General features: G+C 36.6%; 2 protein-coding genes across 19 annotated transcripts in view; one reads left to right on the forward strand and one right to left on the reverse strand.

Annotated features, from left to right (window-relative positions):
• The window catches only part of LOC139118571 (histone deacetylase complex subunit SAP130-like), a 28,125-nt gene extending 14,622 nt beyond the window's left edge, over window positions 1-13,503 (reverse strand). For 5 of the 18 annotated variants that reach the window (XM_070681949.1, XM_070681941.1, XM_070681940.1 and 2 more), the window contains exons 1-10: window positions 13,312-13,450; window positions 10,783-11,085; window positions 10,238-10,508; window positions 7,018-7,080; window positions 6,195-6,346; window positions 4,735-4,859; window positions 3,552-4,024; window positions 3,093-3,200; window positions 1,948-2,223; window positions 840-902 (exon numbers count right to left, since the gene is read on the reverse strand). In XM_070681949.1, the coding sequence (XP_070538050.1) occupies window positions 840-902; window positions 1,948-2,223; window positions 3,093-3,200; window positions 3,552-4,024; window positions 4,735-4,859; window positions 6,195-6,346; window positions 7,018-7,080; window positions 10,238-10,508; window positions 10,783-11,070 (1,819 nt within the window). In that variant the 5' untranslated portion in view covers window positions 11,071-11,085; window positions 13,312-13,450. Of the gene's footprint in view, window positions 1-839; window positions 903-1,938; window positions 2,224-3,092; window positions 3,201-3,551; window positions 4,025-4,734; window positions 4,860-6,194; window positions 6,347-7,017; window positions 7,081-10,237; window positions 10,509-10,782; window positions 11,086-13,311 lie in introns of all 18 variants that reach the window. The other 13 variants (XM_070681948.1, XM_070681938.1, XM_070681935.1 and 10 more) reach the window with 4 other exon arrangements.
• Window positions 13,504-13,760: 257 nt separating this feature from the next.
• LOC139118575 (mediator of RNA polymerase II transcription subunit 11-like) lies at window positions 13,761-23,964 on the forward strand. Its single transcript, XM_070681957.1, has 3 exons — window positions 13,761-13,915; window positions 14,009-14,122; window positions 21,530-23,964. Exons 1-3 carry the CDS (start codon window positions 13,843-13,845, stop codon window positions 21,790-21,792), a joined length of 450 nt encoding a protein of 149 aa, XP_070538058.1. The 5' UTR covers window positions 13,761-13,842; the 3' UTR covers window positions 21,793-23,964.
• Window positions 23,965-24,696: the final 732 nt, after the last annotated feature.

The raw sequence follows: 24,696 nt of genomic DNA on the forward strand, positions 1-24,696 counted from the left end.
TGAACAAGTCACATTTGACAAATTTGATGGCTTTCACTGTTGTACTGGAAATAATCATATACTTGAATCAAATTCAGAGATGGGACATTTTCGGCTTACAGTACAATCATGCAACATTCTGAATTCCCATGCAAAGAACCTTCACCCATTTTGAAATATTTTCAAGCACTGTGACCATCTTACTGTAAACCGGTCGGGGAAAGTTTTAAACTGGTTCAGACTGATCTGAACCAGTTACGTCTTCAAACATCAAAGTTCGATAAAAAATTCTTCCTAAACTTTTGATACTTGTTGAAACATTTGCTATTATTTTAAATATCTGGACAAAAAGCAATTTGGAAAGAACTGTGCACTCAGAGGCCCCAGAAAGTGATCTATAATTGTATACACTATTGCATTTACAGGGAATGAAATTCATGTATTGGATATGCACATTGACAAGTTTTTAAATAATACTGAATTACACAAATAAAATGTGTACTAACACATTAGACCTGGAGCCAGATGACACGTTTACCTCCTTACTGGAGGAAAGCTGTACCCTGACATCAGTCATCGTATATACGTCATTAATCAGGGAATATGTGAGCGGAAAGCAAAACCTTTAAAACTTGTCACTGCAAATTTCAATACGGCAATAAACATTTGTGATCTTGGCTCCTGATACCACAGAACAGTAATATCCAAACTGCATGAAATACAAGACAACCATATTCAGAAGACTTCCCCATGGAGTTTTAAGATAAATGTTTGTAAACAAAATTGAAAGTTGGGTGAAATTTTCTGAAAGGGATGGCATCTTTTCCTGTTAGAGTATTAAGACACAATATTGGACTCACTTGGTCTGACTGCTCCACTGGAGATTGGTGTAAATGCATAGGGATTTATAGGGTGATATGGCGCTGCAACAGAGACAAGTAACGAAACGAATATGTCAAAAACAAAGCTGAGGATGAAATACTGCAGCAAACACTTACAGTTACACTGCATAAATCATATTTAAAATCCCTCAACACCACACTCTTGGCAATACACTGGGTGGGAAGGGTGTCCTGAAGTAATCTCAGGATGGTAGTATCTTATCATTACTGGGCAGAGTCTGCTGAATTTTTTTGGCAAAATTTGATGCAAAAATCAGAGCGCATCCTGTCTGTTTTCTTCACATTGGTGCTCACAACCTATAAACATTCATAAAAAACTTCAATGACAAAAATCAACTTGTTTGCACATATGTAGATTGTCTACGGAAAAAATGGTCAAATCACCATCTATGAGCAATAGTTTATCAGACTATATTTTGATGAGCTTGTGACAAAAATCACTTACAAATGGACAAGGAATGACGAAGTACTGAGGGAGCAATTTCATGTCAGATTTATTTTGGTTAAACAATGTTTTTGACCCATTTGGAATTTTTGTGGAGTTAACAGCTTGGAACATTCTGTACATCTTGTGAATAGCACAGTGACTATTATGACTGTCTTGATGTTGGGTGAAATAGGCCACCACATTTAAGTGTTTATCACATAAATGTTGAATTTTTTAATCTAAATTACTCAAAATCATCAAAAAATTGTAGATTTTATGAGAATCCTCACAAATTCCTCCAACTCTAGTGTTTTTGGTTGAGAAAAACTTGATCACATGCTTGTGTTAAACATTCAGCATGAAGATTTACATACCTACAAACACTATTTATCCAAGTTTATAACAACCAGCTTAATTATACAACAGTACTGGTAAATATGTGGTAGTAATTTGTGTTGGAAAGAGAAACAGATACCTTACACATAAACTCTGATATTTTTTGATCAAAAAGAAATCATGAATTACATCAAGATGAAATACTGCATGGCTTTTCTTCATGGAGTAACATGCTTTGATGATGTAATTGACATAAAACTAAGAATCTACAGAAGAAATTTGGGAAGAACTCACGCATGGCACCTGTTGGATCGTGATAGAAATAGGTCTGTGGCAGACTCGCCGGATAGTGTGCAGTCTGTGCTAAGGCCTGTACCGGCCTTTCAGATCTGTTGTCTGTTGTAACCACTGTCTGCGCCAGACTAATCGTTGCTGCCACCGATGCTGCAGTGATGACGGGATTGGGGGATCCGCGATGCGTTTGTGCTAGTGGCACATATATGTTGCTTGGCTGGTGTGTATCATACTCTGGTTGTGACCGAGGTGAGTGTGGCAGCTGCTGCCGTGGGTACACTTTTGCTACAAACGGAAAAATTACAGGGCTGATTTCAAACTGTCAAATGTCTATCATTCATATAAAAAAAATTATTTCATTTACTTTGGAAAATTACAGAAATCATAATAATTGTACTTTTTAATATAAAAATATATTTCTTAGAAATAGTGTCATCAACTTTGGAAAATTACAGGAATCACAATATTCATACTCTGTTAGCACCAATTTTTCATGGAAACCATACAAAATACATGTTAAGGGTCCTAACCATCAATTACAATAATGAAATTGGGAACTACGCAGATAAAATTTGTCCAAATTTCTCTCAGCAATAACAACTGCCATGCACATGATAATAGCAAACACCACAAATCCCTTTTCTTCCTCATTTCTCTGTAAATAGGTCCAACATTGCTAAAGAAAGAGAATTACTGGGCACAACCATTGTAGTAGAAGGGGTTAAAAAGATATAGAAATTTACAACCAGTCCAATGTACGGCTAAAGAAAGTCATTGATCATGATGAAAACACTAACTCAAAGTTCACTGCTATCATACTTTTCAACCCTTTTCCTGCGAGACAGTAATAACTGTGTCACACTTCCCCATCAGACAAGTCAGTAAAAAGCGGTATTGAGCCAAAACATGATGTATTTTCACCCACTTAGCTTGGTATGTTATAGCATCTTTTGTCCAAAAAAATCAACTTTACAGTATTGTGTTTTCAACAGCCTTCAAATGTACAGTATTATGTTAAAATACATCATATGGAATACGTTGTGTTTCATTAATTTTAACCATCTTGACCTGGTAGTGAAATATGGTCCTGGCAGGAAAAGGCTTAAAGTATACTTCTCTGAAAAGGGTAGAAAAACCTCTTTAGAAGCACTTACCGACTGGAATACTGGTTGCTGTAGCTGGAGTAGATTGTGTTGTTGAGGAATTTGGTACAGTGACAGGTGCTAGTGTCGTGGATGTCCTCACTGTGGCTAGCATGGAACCTATTTAGTGAACAGATGAACATTTTGCACATTAATAATTTTCAACATTGTACTTTGATGAAATTCATGAAAATGTTGATTTTAAGCCGAAAACAAAATATTAATCCAAAATAGGATGAATCAAAATGAGAAAATTAGTATACAATCATACGAGAGCATTTCCTTCTTCACTCTATCAAGGTCAAGCAGTTAAAACATTGCATAGAAATAAACTTACAAGTACCAAGGGGATACCTTGTGGCACATCTTATTCTATCAGGTCAAGTCAGGAATAGGGTAAATTCTTTGTGTAAACATGAGAAATTTGTATCTGTGAGAAAAACTGTAAGGACCAACTTGTATATATCTTACCTAGTTGTATAGGAGCAGATGTGAGGACTGACGGTATAGATGTAACAGACATTGTATGCGGCGGCCCTGACGTAGGCACCGAGCTGACAACTGTTACTGCTTGTTGCTGACTAGGCTGAGAAATAGCAATGCTTGTCACATTCGGGGTGGCAGAAATAGGTTTGGGGATGTTTCCAGGTAAAGTCACAGGGGTTGCATATTTGGTTATATGCTGGGCTAATGGAATAGTCCTGCCCATAGTCAGGTCTGATTGCGCCATAGGCGGACGCAGAGCAGAAACGAACTGTGCAGCTGGTAGCTGTATTGACGCCTGTGTCACCGGGGCTTGTGTCTGTGTTTGTGACTGCAGCAGTGTAGGAACCTGTGACAGCGTCTGGTGTTGTGTCTGAGGTTGTAGGTGAGGCTGCGGCTGGGGTGTTGGCAGTGGTCTCGGTTGCAGACTGCTTATTCCGAGAGGCATGTGATGACCCACCCTGAAGGTTGATAAAAACATTGTATTAGTTTGAGACGTTTGATCCTTTCTTTGGTGACATTTTTTTTATTCACTGTGTTTTGCTAAGGATCAGGAATCTTACATAAATGGCCTACGAACCCTGGTATCATTTCTTATGTCCATTAATATGATTGCATCAATATCCTAACGTGACCCCAAGTAAAAGGACTGGGGAACTCTTGTAAAATTTACCATATACCAAATCTACCAAATCTGTTATTGTTGGGAAAAGGATATATGTGTCCTCAGTACATCAAAGACACAATCAACAATATTACTGACCGATTACAGTTCAAAAGTGTTCATACTTTATGTCACATTAGGGGAAACAATAACTGTCTTTTCCCAGTACTTTTGTCAATTTTGGACCATTTCAGACGCCCATGATATTGTCATTGGTAGGAATCTTGTAAAACACCAAAAGAATAGTAAATGAAAAATACCTTCAGTCAGGCATGCAGAATGCACAGATAAAGAAAGTGATGGCATACCTTCTGCTTTCCACCAGAAATACATACGTTGGCGCAAATCGATGGCTCAGTGCAAGAGGGGTGTATCTCCTGTGTTACAACATAGGAGATACGCCCTTTCTTGCACTGCACCATTGAAGTGACAGAATTGGCAGGATAAGGGACCTTTATAAAATTGCAACACTGAAATTTTTCAATGGTTCTGATGACATGACTTTACCTGTGAATATCTGATGGTGTTGTTGCTGAGGTTATTGCTGGTGATGAACTTCTTGAAATCCCTTGCACGTTGCAGGTGTGGACAGTGGTTGATATGGGGACTGGAGCAGGTGAGTACCTCTGTGGCTATTGGCAGATTGTCAAGAAAAAAAGTGATAAGTGCAAAGATTTAATTATGTTCTGATCATGTATTTTTGAAATTCCCAAATTGAATTAACAGAAGTTGTGTTCCATACTTTTCAGTGGCATACCTGCAGAAGCATTTGGCATATAAGTTTTGAACTTTGTAGACATGTTTTAAGGTAGCGGTAAAGGCTATTTTTGCACAAATTCTTTTCTCAGAGTTAATGTCAAGTTTCAAGTGTTAGAATCAAGATATTTAGTTCAAATTTTCAGGATATCTCCCTTAGTTAATACTTTCTCCAAAGAATATAAAAATTGTATATTTGTAGCCATGATTTTGAAATATGACACCAATCAATATTAAAATTTAATTTTTCATATTTTTTTTACATATTTGAATTTAATAATAATTGGATAGTATTAATATTACCAAATTAGTTATAAATATGTTGACACTATTAATTGTAAGATTTGTACGGCAGGATTTGTAAATAAAATTTGTTTTTATGATTTTACATGGGTTTACATATCAAAAAATCATTAAAAATTCTTTCAAATTTCAAAATGTGATTTTTCAAAAAGAACTTCAAATACAGGAAAATTGTGCCGTACAAATCTTATCTGTAACCTTGTTAATAGGCTGTAAAAATTCCATGTCCATATCTCATTTCAAAGGTTGGATTAAATTGGCATAAAATTATGTAGGAAAACTGTTATTCTGTCAAAAATGTTGAAAACAAGCCATATTTGCATCCCTCTTTTGAAGTCATAGAGCAGTCTTTTTGGTTAATCTCACTTTTGACACCTCTTTGACACTCAAAGAATCTAAAAATGCATTTACAATAGCAGTCACGCATTCTGAATGCAAGCACTGCCTTGTCAAACTTTCCTGAAAAACAGTAAAAAATGACTTTCCCTTTTCAAATATTTTTTTAAAAGCTAGGGGACCTCTACCATAGTTAATACACTAAGGACTCCCCAACTTCCTCTTATTTGGTCAGTTTTTCAGAAGTTTCAACGGGCTATAACTCTGCAATGCCTTTGACCCCAAATGTCTAGTTTTTTTTATTCCACAGAGAATGTTGACCACTTGTATATTTTAATAGTTTTATTGAAGTTTGTAACTAACGCTCTAGCCTTTACCGACACCTTAACTTGGTACGAAAGTGAGTACAGCTGAAAGAGAAACTTTTCATCAAAAGCAACTCCAGTTTACACAAGGTTTGTTTGAACCATATTACACCACAACTACTGAATACAGGATGTACTTATGTAACACAATGATTGTGATACCTGTCTTGCACTGCCTTTATCAGTAGAATGATGATTACACTTTACCTGGAAATGGGGAATGATCTGAGATGACAGGACTGACTGTACTGTTGTTGTTGATGCTGTGACGGCCCCTATGGTCTGCGTGTGCGGCCTCAGTATGGCTGTTGTGGCTCCTGCTTTCGGTATGGAGGACATGGCTGCTGCCGCTGCTATACCTGTAAAGATGCCCAGAAACCATGCAGCCATTGCAATGACTTTCATTTTCACAACACGAGGGAACCAGACTTGACATTACCAGCCTTTGCATTATATGAAAACAGTCTCCTGCACATAAGTTTTAACCTGAAGTGATACCAAAATTTTAAATAGAATTTATCCGGTGGAATTGAATTATTGTGTACTGGAAATATTGGAGGAATTTTTGAATCCAGGATTTTGTGAACAAACCCTGAGATCATACAGCTGTGCTTACTTTTTACAAAATTTGTTTGCAAGAGTGTTTTTTAACCTTCTTTACCCCTGTTGTCAAAAGAAATGATCCACCAGATTGTTTAACAAATTGAAGGCAGGTCATTCCAATCGACAATATAGGAAGTATTGCAATGTCGTAAAAAAAAAGGCAAGATGATTGTTTAAGTGAACAGTGCAAATGATGACAATATATGTATGTTTGCAAAAAATAAAAGAAATTTGGGGGAAAGGCTAGGCAATGAAAAGTCAGTGAATAACATTACCTATTATCTCCTGCAACAGTAAAAAAAAAACTGTGATAATATTTAGTAAAACTTATACAGTGGCTGGCTAGCTTTGTCTACCCCAAGAGAACCTACTAAAGTTGCTAGCTCCAGGAGTTTTTTACTCTTAGGACAGAAAGGAAAGGACTTACTCTGGGTGCTTTTAGCTGGGGATTGAAGACCCTGGAGTGAAGGTAGCAAGGTGAGATTAACCACTGTAATGTAAGTGAAAGCATCTCATTATATTGAGTATTACACTAGCCAGTATGTGACCATTTACTTCAGCCAGCAACTACTACATGGACATTAACATTGCACTGGACTGCACCAGAAACGGTACCTATCCCATAATAGTTTTTTTTTTTATATCCCATAATAGTTTTTTTAAATCCCATAATAGGTTTTTTATCCCATAATAGTTTATAAGGGGCAAGTTAGACAGCAGGGAAGGCAGCAAAGCAGGCTAAAACTAAGGAAGCTATATTTCAAGGGGATGACAGAATTCTGGATAGTCTTATTTTGCAGAAAATTATGAATGCAAAGTCACCTCTTGAATAGCTAGTAAAGAGTAGGGACAATAATCTTTCCTTTTTACAGTTTATTGTAATTATCACCGAGCTATTATGACACTACCAGAAGAGGCATTGTTCTGTTTCAGTACTGCAAAATGAAATTATATTGAAGATTTAATGAACAATTTTAAGATGACAATATGGCTAGAGTGAGATATTAGAACCTTTTTATAAATTAGAGCTGAAGTGATACTACTGGTACCCCTGCTGCATAATAGTTAAATATTTCACAATGATGGTATTAATTTTCCATATGCAAATAATGCTTTATTGTTCTTGATATAATTTCTGAGTCAGGTTTATTTTCAGTTCTATTTCATTTGCTGCTTGTTTGGATTATCGTTTAAACGCGTGAAGTGAATTATATTTTATATGTCTTTCTTTAATAAAAATTGAAGAAAAAAATTTTTCCAGTTTCTCTGGTCTGAGAATGTGCATGGTGACCCCTGTATTTTAATCATGATTACGAAATTGAATGCTTGAGTTTTTTCGAGGAAAGTTTGAGGAAAATCTTAACACTCTCTATTTTGAGGCCTCAGGCATACACTGCCTTGAAATAGAAAAATTAGTGAGTGATTTCATGGTATTAAAGGACCAGTAGTTTGAACTTTTGATAAATTTTTCACTATTTCTCTTTTGTGTGCCGGTTCTTGTTCTTCTCCAAAAAGCATTTTGAAATGCTGGTTATTTAGCTTGTAAAATGTACTGTAACTTATTGCTTATATTAGAATTCTAGTCCGGACCAGAATTCACTCATCAACAATAACAATGCAGTTTACACATGCATAGGCTGAGTTGACAAGCTTAACACTGTGTATCTCAACATGCTTTGGGATGTAGGACAAGAAACTGACATTAAATTATTAAATGCCAATAAATGTCATATTGACATTTGTTGAAGATGAAACTAGTGTAAAAATTGTCAAAAGTTACAGCTACTAATCCTTTAAAGATGTAGTGAAAGAGATTCATAGCAAGTTATTCATAGAGGAGGGGATGTTTGGTCAGTTCATCCGAAGATGCGATACTATGCAAGACATTCATTAATATGACTTCTGAGGACATACAGTGGAACGGCAAAATGGCCATTTTCTTCAGGATTTTGAGATCTTTTTGCAGCGTTTTATAGGATACATTGTCAAGCCTTTGCCATCAGTGCAGTGTTATTTATGCTGGCTAGAGCACTTGAAGAATACAGGGGGTGACAGCAGCAGAAACCACCTCAGAAAAGTCATATTTCATTTCATTGCCACCAACTCCTCTGCAGCACTGAGTCTCCTTTTTCTGCTACCCTGTACCACCTTTGTAAATTTCATCTCAATTATACCTGTAATTGTTTGTTTTTTATGGATGATAAAATGCAATCACTTTTGTGAGGGATTGCCATGAAAAGGGTTCAGGAGTGTTTAATTGGTAAATGAACAAACACAAAATGTTCAAAATTAATCTGTAGAATTAATTTCTAAGAGTACCATTCAAATTCACAAGCCCTGTAGTGGTTAAATTCAGTAAATGAAACTTTCAGACTTCAATCTTCCATGCTTTACGGCTGGTTTATTCTGTTTTACACTTGTTGAGTCATCAGTGCATGACTGAAATATCAAGTTTTCTTTTTTTGTTGACAATGACATGTTAAGATCAACCTCCAGGATCACAGCTTTCAACCACTACCCAGTTTAACTTCAGTGCAGGATTGTTTTTAGAGAAATTACATCCAACAATAATGTTCTTTCACACAAATAACCCTTTTGTCAACACAGCAGAAAGAAGACAGCAGGATGATAAACGCAAGAGGAATTTTACAGAGCTTCCTTGCAAATTTGGAAAAAGAGTCTGGAAATAGCATGGAATGTGACTAAATTTTATTGCAAAGCAGCGAAGTACAGTGCAGTGCTCTTAACAGCCTTCAAGTTCTGAGGGGCAACAATTTACATAATAATACATAATTTGCATATGCATTTGTTGTGAAAAAGATATTTCTCTACAATTAACATATGAATGGATAACGGAAACAAACCCAGAGGGGTGGGGGGGTGGCCAACCCTTCAAAATCACCTTGTGGAAAAACCTCCAGTGTAGCAAACTCTTTAGACTGCCATATTGGCAGGTTTTTTACATCATACTTTTTCAGAAAAAATTATCAATGTTGCTCATTGTGACATTAGATTCCCAACAGAAAACATCCAAATACTTGTCATTTCTTTCTAACATAATCAAGCATAATTATACTTTTCCATAAGCAATAACTTTTTTACATTAGGCATGAGCAGTATTTCACCATAGATCATTTGTGTTTACAAAGGAAGAGATATGAGCCATGAAAGGTCTATGATGGTTCACCCCTTTCATCAACATGGTTTCACCCAAACCCATGGTTTCACCAAAACCCATCAACAGTAGGTGTAGACCTGTCTATAGGAAATTGGGGTGAACAGGGTAAATATTCTACCATCTATTCTAACTTGCATAAAATCCGGCAAAAAATGTTACTCTCTGGATAAATTTTGTTGTGCTCATCTTTTATTTTTAAAAATTATGGAAGGATTTTTTAAATATGATAATCAGAAGAAGAAGGGGCCTTGAGAAAGATTATCTCAGTGAAACATTATGGTAATCTTTCATAACATATGTTTATAAAGTGTTAAAGAGATTAAAATAAACACCTGGTATTTCTTTACACCTCTTAAAGTGTTTTAGTTTGAATATGAGAAAAATGTTTCATCTCATCTCTATGGGATAGGTAAATACAAATCAGGTATGTCTGGTGTGTGGGTGGTGCAATGAGACAGCCAGGACTTACCTCTTGGAACATGAGATTGATAGGGGTGATTTGGCACCTGGGCTGAAGACGCCTGGATACTCTTCATCATCGCCGTTGCGGGAACCTGGATTGGTGTCGGCAGAGCCAATGCCGTGGTGATAGTTGTCACCTGTTGCCCTTGTAAGCCAGGGAGAGATGAGAGGCCAGTCTCCATCACCGTGACATGCCCTTGAGTGATTTTTGGCACAGTGCTTATAGATGAAGCTGGTGCAGGCGCCAGTGGTCTCGTTGGTGTCTTTTGCTGCAACACCTGCAGGAAAGAAAGCAGTATTGCTCATATAGTTTTCGTATAGTCAAGTCTGTGACAATCTATTTCCTCTACTGGACAACTTTTGCATCACTGATTTAACAACCTTATCATGATAGAAAATCGGTCAAGTTCTTTCTGTCAATTTTTAAAAAATGACCGGCAAATAACTAATTTAAATGGATTTTACATTTTGTATAAAAGAATATAATGAGATGAATATGGTAAATATAAATGTACACTGTAAATAAAAACTGCTATCTGTGAGGCTTGTTACCTTTGCCAGTGTGTCTCCATACGGTTTGACTGTTTCTGTTGGTGGCTGTGAATGCATGACTGAGGGAAGAACTGGTTGTCCTGGGGGTCGTAGCACAGGCTGTGCTGGGGGAAGCTGTGCTGGTGGGGGATGGGGAGGTTGAGGGGGTGCTGGCGGAGGCTGCTGGGTTGTGGGTCTCACAACAGATTCTGCTTTAGCCTCCTCTTGTTGTTGGACTGGCCTTTGACCTTCTCCCTGCCTCTCTTCGCCGTTTCCGCCACTTCCTGGTTGGAATCCATGGCTGCTCATTCTGATGCAATGCACCTTAAATATAGAAACAAGAGACTTGTTAAAATCTTGTATAAAGAAACAGAGGTATCAGCCTTTTGTTTTGTGAGGGAAAGTTGGAAATCTATAAGTTATATAGGGGAATGGGCAAAACAGGCTAATCCAGAATGATGCAAATTTGTTTTATGGTACTGGTAGTATGCACAAAGTAATGCAACAGAGTTCTGGAAGCTCTGGAATTTCAATTATTTCATCTTGCTATAATTGCTATAAAATGCAGTGTTCCACAACGGTACACGTAATTGTAAATTCTTTATTTGGATTATGCCTCAGCAGAAAATAAATGGAAGTCGGTGACTTACTTGGCATTTCAACTTTTATTGCAAAAATATCGACGCTGTTACAAGATACTGCAGAATAGACCATCAAGCAAGGCTGACGGTGCTTATAGACTTTTGTGCATAAAATTAACATGACATTAATTTCACATAGCATTCTCAGGCTTATTTCCTTGTACTTTTCAATATCTAGAGTTTACAGAATTACTATTACTAAGATTCTTATTATGTACAGTTTATATTTTATAATAACTTTTCAATAGATATAACTTTTTTGTATGAATTTGGCGACACTCATGACATACAAAATTTCAAAAAATAAAATTAAAAATAAAATTTGGCAGTAGTAGAGATTAGTTGATACCAATGTTGTTTCATATAAATCACCATTGATCTAGGGAGTCATTGGCGATAGACATAAGGGTTGAGTACTAGCAAAAGGCCCCCAGGAAACCTGTTTTCAGCACATATCCAAATGTTGCAATTGTGTCAACATATCTTTACACAGTGTGCCCTCTAGGCGTATTTGGCGGGCCGTGACTCATGAATATTCTCTGTGACTCAAGAAAATTTTTCAGTTGAATAGAAAATTATATATTGTGATTCAATAAAATTTCACAAATTTTTCAACCGTCTAAAAAGTTTCCCTGAAATCTCTTTTGTTAGAGGGCACACTGCTTGACAAGGGCCTAAAACACTTAAGGGGATAAAATCTCTCTTTTGAAGCTATTGTTGTTAATTTTACAATGTTTGATAAAGTCAAAACAGATGAGGACAACGATGACATGACTTATTTTGCATCTCAAAGAGACAAATATCCACAATACTGATGGACAAACGCTGGGTATATCTTGAAAATCTCAGAACATATCATTGCCCTGCAATCATTTTCGTATTTGGGCGATTTTGCGAGGGGATTTCATGATGAAGAAAGACATAGACCCTCCAATTGAGCAAGACAACTTCAAAAGGTGACTTTCAACATTAAAGGGCTAATTATTATTTCATGTAGTAGACAGGAGTGAGCGGATAGGTTAAGATGAATTTTTTTTTCTAAATTCTATGGTGTACGATCAACAGAAGGACAGCACAACGACCCGAATAAGACATACGGGAACGAAAACCACAAACGCGCAAACCATCCATCCGTGAGTGATCAAAATTTAGCTAAATGTTTTGATAGAGTATGCGGTTTGTGCCAACCCCTTACGACGTGCTGCACTGTATTTCACAAAATGGGCGTATTGTAAAGATAACGCGTTTGACAGGCTTGTTTTCATGCCATTTACGTTACTTGAGGCCAAAGGTTATAAAAATTGCCTATTTGCATAATATATTCAGGGTTTTTACATTCCGCTTATTACGTATGCAGACAATAGTAAACACACAAAAACGGCGATTTTCGAGCGTATTGTGTCATAAATTTTGTTAATTTGGTAATTTACGGTCGACTTGTTGAGTAAATTACTGAAAGAGAACAAGTAACACTGTATTTTAACGTGTTGAGGGAACCTAGCGTTTCATGTTCGGGACCAAGCTTCATGGCGCGTCCCAGCCGAGTGTTCTGCACACAGGCTTCACTGACCGCACAGATATAGCGTACACGTCTTCCGCCGCTGGCGCGCCTTCGTAGGACAAATAGCAACACCAAAATCGATCTTTTCCAACAGTGTATTCTGGAAAATCGTCGTAAATAGCGAAACGTATACTGATCCTCAAAGACTCACAATATTTCAAAGAAGTGGCCAAATATAGGCACAGAAATTCTAAACATTCGACACAGGGTACACCACAAAACTGGACGGCCAGCTGTGGCTATGGACACAGTAATTTTTTGAAAGCAATTTCTTCGAGAAGTGGTACACGAAAACGGACGAAAATTTGTAGATGTAGTGAATAAAAACACAGTGTTCATATATCTTACCTATGGTGTCGTATCCCCTACGACTCTGTCCAAATTTGTTCACAAAAAATGCTAGCCTTGTCGAGACGGCTTCTCAGGACTCGGAAGCACTTCCGATTTTTTGAACGATGTAGCATAATTCAGAGACCTTTTATTAACCGTATCATGATTGGCTAGTTGTCACTGAACCAGCCCGCACTCCAACGACAATATAAAACGCTTTAGCTGATTGGCTTACTATAAATATCCCTCTTGCAGAAACCATTACTATATGGGGAGGGAACAAGCTCGATTCGAATATAATAAGAAAAGAGAGATATATTACGTACGTGAATATCGTTATTTAGTAATATCCGTATTTTTCAGAAATTGGTATTAATATTTTTTCATATCTCGGTCATATCATATCCTTAAATGCGACCAGAATTCCAATATTACAAATGAGGAGCAACGTACCACCCCTTTACTCGTTTCACCATAATCTAATCACTTAATGTCACTCGTGGCCTTTTGACAACATTCACCGACAAGAACGCCAAACTGTGAGATGGTATGGCTTCGCGCGATGACTCCGACTTAATCGACATTTGCCGTTCAAAGGGAAACGTATTCTTTTTATCGCAAGGTACTTATATTGTCAGACATAAAACTACGGTTCATTTATTGCGAGTCGAGGAAAATAACCGCATTTAATCCTTTTTTGTGTGTCCCGTATCAGGTGACCCAGATGTGGCGAAGCTTTCCAAGATGGCGACTTTGTCGGGGGTGACTGAACGTTTACAGCAACTTGAAAATATTGAAAAAGAAATCGCTATTATACTTCGCAGTGCAGGTATGTTGCGTAAAATTTTTCTGAGTGTTAACAGAAATTGTTAGAAAAATATAGGGTGATAAAACGGTTCGTTGTATTTTTATGTTCACAGTGCGCCAGATTATCAAATTGTTACAAATTTATATGAATGGTTGCTGTTGGCTGTGTCACACGTTGTCAGAAGTTGACCTCTGACCTTGTGTTCAACAATTTCCGAGTGAGTGGAACAATAGGCTGCTTTTGGTATTCACTTCAGGAGTTACGCAAAGCTGCAGATTCCCACCTTTTGCAGGCTAGAAGCATGGAAGCTGTTTTTATGTCTTTCTGTGTGATAGTTTTCCCACCAAAATTTTAGTGCAACAATTTTACCCAATTGTATGTTGTCCAGTAATTGTTTGATAATTTTGGACCAAATGGACATCACTTTTCATTGTGTCGTGTCGATTAAAATTTTAGGGGAATATCTGAAAAAATTGGAGTTTTTATTTTATAAAAGCAACAAAAATTGACTTTGGCACTCAAAGGGTTTAAAAGTTAGGGCAAATGTGATTTATGATTTTAATGATTTTAATTTCTCCAGTGTTTCTTCTTAAATATGTATACCAAGATATTTAAATACAGTAACATAACCTTTGTAATTATTCAGGATTAAATATTGAGATGTTTGATCCAAAAGCGATGAAAGATGGTAAAAACTGCCTAATATAAGAATCTCTTCATACTCACTGTTTTGAATAGTTTCAGAAATTCTAAATGTCAAAGTGATTTTAATATGATAAAGACATCACTAGCATATGCAATAAGCTGTTTATATAGTTGGGATTTTTATAACCATGCTTGCTGTCAGAACTGTTTTTGAGAAGTTTTGCCTACAGTGAACATCTTGCAATTTTTTTGTGTGATGAGTGATAGTCTAACACTACCAGCCTCATCCTCAATTGTATAGCCATTAAAACAAACCAGCAATGCCAGGAACTTTCCCAATTTTTGTCTTACATGGAGGACACCAACAAAACAAGATCAACTTTCATATGCATAGTTAAATTTTTTTTGTTTTTGCAAATTTCGTTAGAAGTTTGACTTTGATGTTTATAGCCCCAAAAAATCATAAATTTCAGCTCTTTCAAAACAAAAGACCATAGAGAGCATTGAAAAGGTCTCAGTATCATAAGCTAAGTATTTTTTGATATGTACACTAAAAATTCTAAGCTTTCAGATTCAGAGCGTTATGCATTGTAACTTCCTTTGTCTCAAATTGCATACTTTTATACCAAAAAAATTACATCCGTAGTGACATATTTTACGAAGGTGAATGGATGTACAGTATTAAAGTGTGTGGTGCACCTTAGTAGCAGTAACTGTTGCCTTACAAATAGGAATTATCATTATGTTGGATGTCAAAAGGTTTATCTATTGACCTTTAGGCTTGATACAACATGTGCAACCATGTTTGTCTGCAGTACTGATCTCTGTGTGGAGAAGGACCCATTCTACTTATTCATTGGTTGGTCACAAGACTTTTTGACTTCTTCATAGTTTTCAGTAGAGTTCGGTTTGTGGACACGTGTACAGACAAATGGATGGAAGTGGCTTAAGTTTGCCAGGTGTAGGGCTTCTGTATTCCACCTAATCCTTTCAGTTGACTTGATTCGCATTTACCAATAATATATGCTCATCCATTCATTGTCATTTAATTATTTGTCTGGCTCAGAAACTCAATTCTCTTTTGTGTGGGTGTAGCCAAGCATAGATTTGCAGAAATTCAGGTTAAAAGTACAGACATTAATGTGAGTCAGAGCCTTGGATTTTTTGCACTTCGAAGAAAGTTATGTTACAATTGTTTTGCCCTTACATTTTGTAATCCCACTTCTGTGAGAACTTTACAGATCAAATCTGTCAGGTAAATGTTTGTTGAAACGTAATTCTAAGACTTGATTAAATTGAAGTTCAAACATTCCTCCCTCGTTTTCCATGTGATTTGAAATATCAATTACATTTAACATAATTTCTTTAGAAATTTGAATTTGTAATGATTTTAGAGATGCTATGGATCAAAAACATGCTTGATAACAAAATTCACGCAACCAAAGTTCACTTGGCAAAATCTTGCAGTGATAGTGATTGAAAAGACACAAAACTGGTGAATTGTGAATATACATCAAAAGCTGAATTTGCTTCACCTTTGTTCAAGCATATAAATCATGTGAAATTTACCCGTAGGTGATCATATTCATAACTGACAACAATGTAGCCATGCAGTATGAAAATATCAGTACAAAAATATGAGTGACTCTTACTTTTGATGTTCTATCTAGATGGCAATCTCCTGGATGACTTGTACATGGTAGAGAAACTTGTTTAGTAGAGAATCCATATAAAATTAGACAAGAATGAGACAGTCAAGAAAATGATTTGACCCCTTCTTCACCCAAACTGTCTTTACCTATTTCATTTCCCATTAGCACTATTATCATGAAAATGTTATTTACACTTTTTACTAACTGAATTAAAATAAATTATTACCCAGATCACATGCTTTTATGGAAATAAAATTTCAGCTGATTCACAACCATGATGTTTTACAATGACAATATGTCTTGCCCAAAAATAACTGTACAAGATCTGATGCTTGATTTCCTGAATGAATGTATTCATTTAGAGTGTATCAATAACTGTTGTGTAAGTATGTAAATCTACTTAAAACAGTTCATTATCAGTGAGGGATATTCATTGGCAATAAATCATGCATTATCTAGATATGAATGTACATGCTGATACATGCTTGTGAATTACATCACAGACATTATGTCCTGTGGATGATAAAATCTTCCCAAGTCTGTGAAGGGCCTTAGAGCAATATTCAATCAATCTGTAATAGGGCACTTTTCAAATGTCATACACACTGTCAACCATAGTCATAAATATTGATCTCAAATGAGACATTGCAGACAGGTAGAGTGGCTTGTACCTTGCAAGATAGAATAATAATTACCCGTGGAATTTTATGCAGGAACTAAAAAAAGTTAGTACTGCTAGGCACAGTGAATGTGGTCAGTCTGTTGTAAATGTCTTTGTCATGCTGTAACTTTAGGGTAATGCATCTCATTGACTTGGTACGGTACGAAATGACTAGTTTAGTATGTGACAAGAGAGTGGATTTTTCGACAGCCTTAACCTTAAACTGTATCCTGCCAAGTTCATGTGTCATCATCCGGTCAAGTTGGTTAACACCAGTATTTAGACAAAGACTTAAACATTTGAACTTGAAGGCCCTTTGAAACATAGATACTGAAAACATTTTTCCTTACTACAAAAATAGTAAACCTGCCATAACATATCATACCAAGTAGAATCCATCCTGGAGACAGATATTCGAACCGTTAAATTCTTGCAATACTATTCTGATCTACTGTTTGTGTTGCTCATTTTGAAGCCCTTTGAGTAAATCATAGTTTTTACCTTTACATTTTTTTGACAATCACAGTGTTCTCCACGGCACCTTTTAAGTGGGCGGTGCGCCCACTTTATTTCACGGCCGCCCAGATAAAATCTACGCCGCCCAGTTTAATTTTCGGCCGCCCATGCTTTTGAAACCCACCGTCAGCCTTTGTTCTGGGGTGGTGGGTTTGGTTCACGGCAATGTTTTTATGCCGTGCTTTTGTTTGTTTCTGCATTTAATTTCAATAAGGTGTTAATTTAAATCAATAAGGCTGTTGTTGAATGTGTGAATTTGTCATTTTAATACCTCGTCAAGATATGTCACGACGACCATAGCGGAAGAAAGATCGCAAGAGAAGCTCGACCAGCTTGTCAACCCATTCACACAATCACCGTCCCGCCACCCGGACGGTGACACAATAAACTGTGCGGTCGCATCAAGATCTAAGTGTTGTCTCGATTGATTCTGCCGAATTTTTCCCCCCAAGAAAGTACACTTCTTTTAACACCCTCAAATTCAGGGTTCTCCCAGCCCAAAACAGCGTCGCGGCCCGCGACGCTATCGTTCAACCCTTGACTCCACCGACCCATCCAAAGAAATTGTAAAGGACAGAAAAATTGATATAAAACCATAGTCAAAAGACAGCAATAGTCAGCGACGATTTCTGCTCTTAATTGACGAAATATTTTGAAATCAAACTGATTACACATTCCCTAGATACAGAAGTGGCAATTTGGTGAAATTTCTGTTTGACTCACGCCTTGAATAAAAAGTAAACGTGGAACGAAGACATGTATGCCGCCGACCAACAGCGTAGCATAGCTTACGGAACTGTCTGTCACTGCACCGGCATGCGTTGGCTGCACCATGGATGCTGCATGTAAAAGCAACTCAACTTTCCAAGATCGAACGGTCAGTATCTTGTGAAAACAGCAACATAGCAATGAAAATTGTTATAGTCAGCGGTAAAAACTCTTAACAGATGGAGCGTTAATTGCTTTAAACAAATGGAAATGCATGTGAAGAGAATAAAATCCCAGATCGCGTGCGTGAATGAAAATATACCGTAAACAATGGCGGATATGACATCAGAGTGGGACTCTTCTATTTTGGTACCGGGGGTGCGCATTGTCAGAGAACCCTGATAAACCGATAAACGTACTGACAAACGTAGTTTTTTCCTAGCGATGCTGTCGAGGGAACTTCGATATCTCATTGTTAGCTCCGCTGTCAGCGACGCGGAGCTTATCAAATAGGTTGATTTTCCGTCGTCGTCCGTCGTCGTCCGTCGTCGTCGTCGTCGTCCGTCGTCGTCCGTCAACAATTGCCTTCTCCTCTGAAACCGCAAGTCCAATTGCTTTGAAATTTTATATGCAGTTCACTTAAGGTGACCTCACTTCAGTTTGTTCAAATCGTGGTGAAATTTGCATATTTGTATTTTTGGGGCATTTTTTGGTGTTTTTGGTAAAAAAATCTTCTTCTCTGAAACCGCTTGTCCGATTGCTTTGAAATTTGATATGCAGTTTGCTTAGGGTGCCTTCAGTCAGATTTATTCAAATCGTGGCGAAATTTGCATATTTGTATTTTTAAGGCAATTTTTGTCATTTCTGGTAAAAAAATCTTTAAAAATCTTCTTCTTCAAAACTGCCAGTCAGATAGCTTTGATATTTGGTACATAGGTCCCTAGGGATGATCTATTTCAGATTTGTTCAAATTGTGCAGAAATATGCAAATTTGCATTTTTAAGGCATTTTTTGCCATTTTTGGTCAAAAAATTTATTTCTCAAAAAGTACTGGTCTGATAGTTTTGAAATTTGGTATACAGTTTTCTATCGATGAACTAAGTAATATGTATTGAATTTCTGATGAAATCTGCAATTTTGTAATTTTGGGGCAATTTTTACCAGTTTTGGTCAAAAAATGTGTATTTCCAAAACTACTCATCCGATAGCTTTGAAATTTGGTGTACAGGTTCCTACAGATGAACTAAATGATAATTATTGAAATTATGATGAAATCTGCAATTTTGTAATTTTGGGGCAATTTTTGCCATTTTTGGTCAAAACATGTGTTTCTCAAAAAGTACTGGTCTGATAGCTTTGAAATTTGGTATACAGGTTTCTACAGATGAGCTAAGTAATATATATTGAATTTCTGATGAAATCTGTAATTTTGTATTTTTGGGGCAATTTTTGCCATTTTTGGTCAAAAAATGTGTATATTCAAAACTACTCATCTGATAGCTTTGAAATTTGGTATACAGGTTTCCATAGATGAACTAAATGATATTTATTGAAATAATGATGAAATCTGCAATTTTGAATTTTTGGGGCAATTTTTCCTATTTTGGTCAAAAAATGTGTTTCTCAAAAAGTACTTGTCTAACAGCTTTGAAATTTGGTATACAGGTTTCTATAGATGAACTAAATTTAATCTTTTGAAATTATGATGAAATCTGCAATTTTTATTTTTGGGGGCAATTGTTGCCATTTTTGTCAGAAAAATTTATTCTCAAAAACTACTCATCAGATAGCTTTGGTTGACATGTTCTGAGGGATGATCCTATGTGATACATTCAAAGTATGATGAAATCTTCAATTGCGTATTTTTGCAGCTTATTTTAGCCACTTTTTTCTGGCCACTGCATCGAGCTATCAAAGATTTCCACCCTTCTTCATCAACATGTCTCAAAAATAGTTATTCTCTACATACATTTGTAAACACAGCGGAGCTATATCGGCCGCTAGGTCGCTTGTTTTACATCTTTTAATAGTTTCTTTGATCTGAGCAGTTTTACCAACTTTAACAGTATATTTTACTCTCCTAACCTTTCTTTATTTGAGTTAAACAAGGGTAGGAGCTTATGCAACTTAGTGAGGATGTACTGAATTTTGAAAAAATCAGTGGAGGGGCTCTGCTCCATGAGTACCCTGGTTTGTCATTTTTGGTGAACACAAACTATATGTTAATATTATGCAAATGATTATGTTAATATTATGCAAATGATTATGCAAATTAGCCACCCACTTAATTTTTTTATTTGTGGAGAACACTGAATCATAAATTAATTTAATTTTGGAACAGAGCTAATCCAGGAGTGGCGGCCATTTTGAATTTCAAATAAATAAATTTGCCGTAATTCGTTTCCATTGCAACAACATTTGCATACTTACCCCAGATTTGGAAGAGAATGGTAGAAATGTTCCTAAGGAAATTTTTAGCAAAAGTTGTCTTTCATTTTCAAGGTGCATATTATCTTAACACTATTTTTCAGTGACTTGGCAGATAAGCAGCAATAGGCTCAGCATGATAAGGGATAAATGAGTTTTAAAGGTCATCCGAGGGAAAGGATATTGATTTATGAATTCTTTTCTCATTAACAAATCACATTTTAATTTCACTTATCGTGCCTCCAAAAGATCTCTGTAGCATAGTTCATGTAAACCAATATGTGAACAGTATTTTCTGAACAATGTTGTTGTAGTCAATAACATCAATTATAACATGCCGATATATTGATAGGGAACAGTATTTTCTGAACAATGTTGTTGTAGTCAATAACATCAATTATAACATGCCGATATATTGATAGGGAAAATACAGTGATCTGATAGGTTTAGACGTGAAAATAATAGTGGAGCAAGCAATATGTTGCTTATAGTTATACACCGCACAATGCTGACTAACTTCTGCACATCTCTTCCAATTTTGGCCCACTTTGTAAATGAATACCAGTATGTGTGTAATTTTGATTAATCAGAAGTTTTTATAACTCTATGTCCTTAATAAGGAAGAAAAGAAGGCACAAACATTTGCGGGTATTGGATGAAGTTCAGCTTGGTCATTAAGAAAGTTTCTTTTTGTGAGGATGTTGTCAAAAGTTGATGTTTAATTGTCCTTAAATTTCCTCTTCATACTTTTAATTATTACATTTGGTCAAGTGACGTGAGCTTGCCTTTTCCATAACACACTCTTTTCATTCTTTGCAGGCCAGTCTTTACAGGAGTTGTCGAAGGATAAGCCCAATGAGAAAATAGTTGAACACCACACAAAACAGTTTCTCAAGTCCTTGGAAATGGTGGAAAGCGGACTATCCAAACAGATCAATTATCTGACTCAGGTCTCTACGGGACATCCCCATGAAGGGTCCAGTTATTCAGCACAGAAGGACACTAGAATGGCAATACACAGACTGGATCATGCCAAGTGCCGACTTGATGAACTTGCCAAAGCGTGTTCCCACCATCAATGATTGTGACATCAGTGGACTACTCGGTCTGTGTTGTAAACCAAGGACGTTGCATGTTGGCAGTTTTTCACCTGACGGCGTAACCTTTTCATCATCAAAATTTGGTGTAGCCTGATTGTTTTCAATCTCAAAGTTGGACCTGTACACATTTAGTAGCGGTGACAGGCTTAACAGCAGTCAATGCAACTCTGTGAACTGAAGTTGGCCATAAAATTGTCAAGGCTAATGCTTGCACTGCTTGATTAGCTTCAGATGTGAAGACTTTAATACATGCTGAAGACTGACAATGCTAAACAGCAATTCAATGATAGACGCTTTGCAGCTTTTTTTGAAATACTGCAAAACATGCAGTGAGAGGTACTCAACCCGTGTAATAGTTTGCTGCCAATCATCGCTCTGCGTGCCTTGTGAGCTACACACACACATCAGTACAGCATGCATATAGTAAATATGTTTTCATAGCATGTACGCTATGACAAAAATTCTAAATATGTTATGCAACGATATGAGCTGTAGTACAAGTTTCTGTCCCAGACATGCTTGCATCCAGCAGCTAAGATTAATGCAGCAATTGGACAAATGCGGTGAAGTTCATGGTGGTGGTATGCATAGTGACTTATGATCCCTTCGTTGTCCACTTCCATTTCTTTAAAAACTACAGTGCAGGGAAACCACTGATTGTACCAAATCTGAATTGTAACTTTCAGTTGAATGACTAAATCATGTACTGGTTCCTGATCCCAGTGGAACCTTCCCACCTCTTCACAGGGCTATAAATTTTTGTATTGGCCACAAGAGGGTGCCCTAATATTGACTGGGAGGCCAGTACGCTCACATGAAGAAAGGCTAATAGAGTATACCTTGCATGTTGTCTACTTCTTTGTTGGGCTTAAGCAGATGCTATCTGATCAGATAGTCTTTTGTCAGATTGTCTATTAATAAATCAACATTGAGCAGTCGGCAACAAAAAAAAATATCCAGGTTTTGTATTTTATGTTATCATTTATGTAATACATCAACTTGTTGATAAGGAAAGCGTCTCTGTCATCCATGATGATGATGGCCTTGTGTATCTGATTGCATAGTTTGGTATCTTGTGTTACACAATCATAAATGAGTATGGGATGGACTGTGACATCTCAAAAGTAGAGTGTTCAGGATTTTGATGAACAAATATTTTTGCATTTTTTGACTTCCCTAAGATTTTAAATTCCCATCCCCAGCACATTCCCTGTACTGTTGGTTAGCAAATTCCTCAGTATTTGATGGTCAAAGCAAGTGCCAAAGCAAGTCTCCTGGTTTTGCATTCTAGTTTGTAATGCCACCATATATTCTTTATCAAACTAGTGAATAAGTAGGTACTGGACTATCATACGAGTGGAATGGCAAATTTAACCAGATTGCTACGCTGCTAAAGATCATACACTTGTTGAAAAGAATTGCCAGTGATAAATTTAAATTTCAAAGGAGGGATTTACATAAAGAAATTTGTCAGCTTCTCCCCTTGTTTGGACTATGAAGAGTTCAATAGTTGGAAATTATAATTCTAGCAGGGCTTGGAAAGAGAAGTGATATTTGCATTGTTCTACTAGTCATTCACAAATAGCAGTGTATTTTTGGACATGAACATGACTTTTTGTTCCAGGGTTTAGGAACACAGCCGTATCACTAGGGCAACTACCGGTATGTGCGGTTCCTTTGTATGGCTACCAAGAGGGTAGCTGGTGAACAATTAGAAGCACCGTCTAAACATTTTTAGACATTTTGATTCCCAAAGCAATGTTTGACCGTGACTATCAGTGGATCATGTAAAATATAACAAGACATTCAGAACTTTAAAAGCTACTAAATATGCTCTCCACCTTATTTGACATCAGATTCAGTTTTACACTAAGTGAGTCATCACACTTCTCTTCAGGCAAAAGCTTCTTTCCAGCAAATGAACTACAGAAAGCATATACTTTTTTTCCCCTGATGCTTGCAGTCATGGTCATGTCACCCTGCCTACTAAATGCTTTAAAAAAGCTGCATTATACATTATGACACTACCCAGTACAATCTATGTTCATGAATGATGTACATGTATACTGAATGTAAGAAGACTCTGTAAACAAAAGATATGATTTTATAACATGATTTTGAAATTTTAATAAAAAAGTAATATTTTTGTCAAAATACTTTGTTAGTTTCACGTTATATCTTGAAAAACGGAAAAGTGTTCTCAAGTCATGCAAGATCATTGTATATTGTGGTAACTTGAATCAAGTGTGACAGCCAGTAACTTTGAATGTTTTTTGTGGTTCTTGTTCTGCTCTCCAAAGCATGGTGAAACATTAATTAAAATTAATTACTAAGGTTGTCAACGCAGCATCTATGTGTGTAAAATACACAGCTATTGTTTAAATTTGAATTTTAGTCCGGACCACAATTCACTCTTAAACAATAACAATGAAGTGTACACATGTATAGGCTGATTTGACAAACTGAATACTGTGTATCACTACTACTTTTGGGAGTGGAACAAGGAACTTGCAGTTGACATTAAAAATCATGATAGGAAAATTATCAGAAATACCAGCTACTGGCCCTGTAGTACAAAGAATCCAACTCGGACACCGCGGTGAAAGGAAATTTCATCGTAATGATCCTTGTCATCCAACTCCAACAAAGAAAGATAAGCCTCAATTACAGTGACACTGCTTGTTGAACTAACTTGCTTGGTTGCAGAGGTGTACATGTCCAGAACTTACAATTTTGAGTTATTGTTGAATGGTTATTTGTGTTTATTCTGTTCAAAACCATGAAAATTATTGTATAGATGATTAACAGACCATGAAACCATAGTGTATGTGAACAATGTTGTCTCACATGAGCCACAGGCTCGTGTGAGACAAAATATCCCCAACT

This window comes from Ptychodera flava, chromosome 19 (assembly GCF_041260155.1).
Source record: "Ptychodera flava strain L36383 chromosome 19, AS_Pfla_20210202, whole genome shotgun sequence".
Taxonomy (NCBI): domain Eukaryota; kingdom Metazoa; phylum Hemichordata; class Enteropneusta; family Ptychoderidae; genus Ptychodera; species Ptychodera flava.

Bases quoted from the DNA above. Each gene is read 5' to 3' on its own strand.
- LOC139118575 (XM_070681957.1), top strand. From the start codon at position 13,843: ATGGCTTCGCGCGATGACTCCGACTTAATCGACATTTGCCGTTCAAAG. The intron at 13,916-14,008 runs GTACTTATATTG...GTCCCGTATCAG, and splicing joins CGTATTCTTTTTATCGCAAG to GTGACCCAGATGTGGCGAAG. The intron at 14,123-21,529 runs GTATGTTGCGTA...CATTCTTTGCAG, and splicing joins TATTATACTTCGCAGTGCAG to GCCAGTCTTTACAGGAGTTG.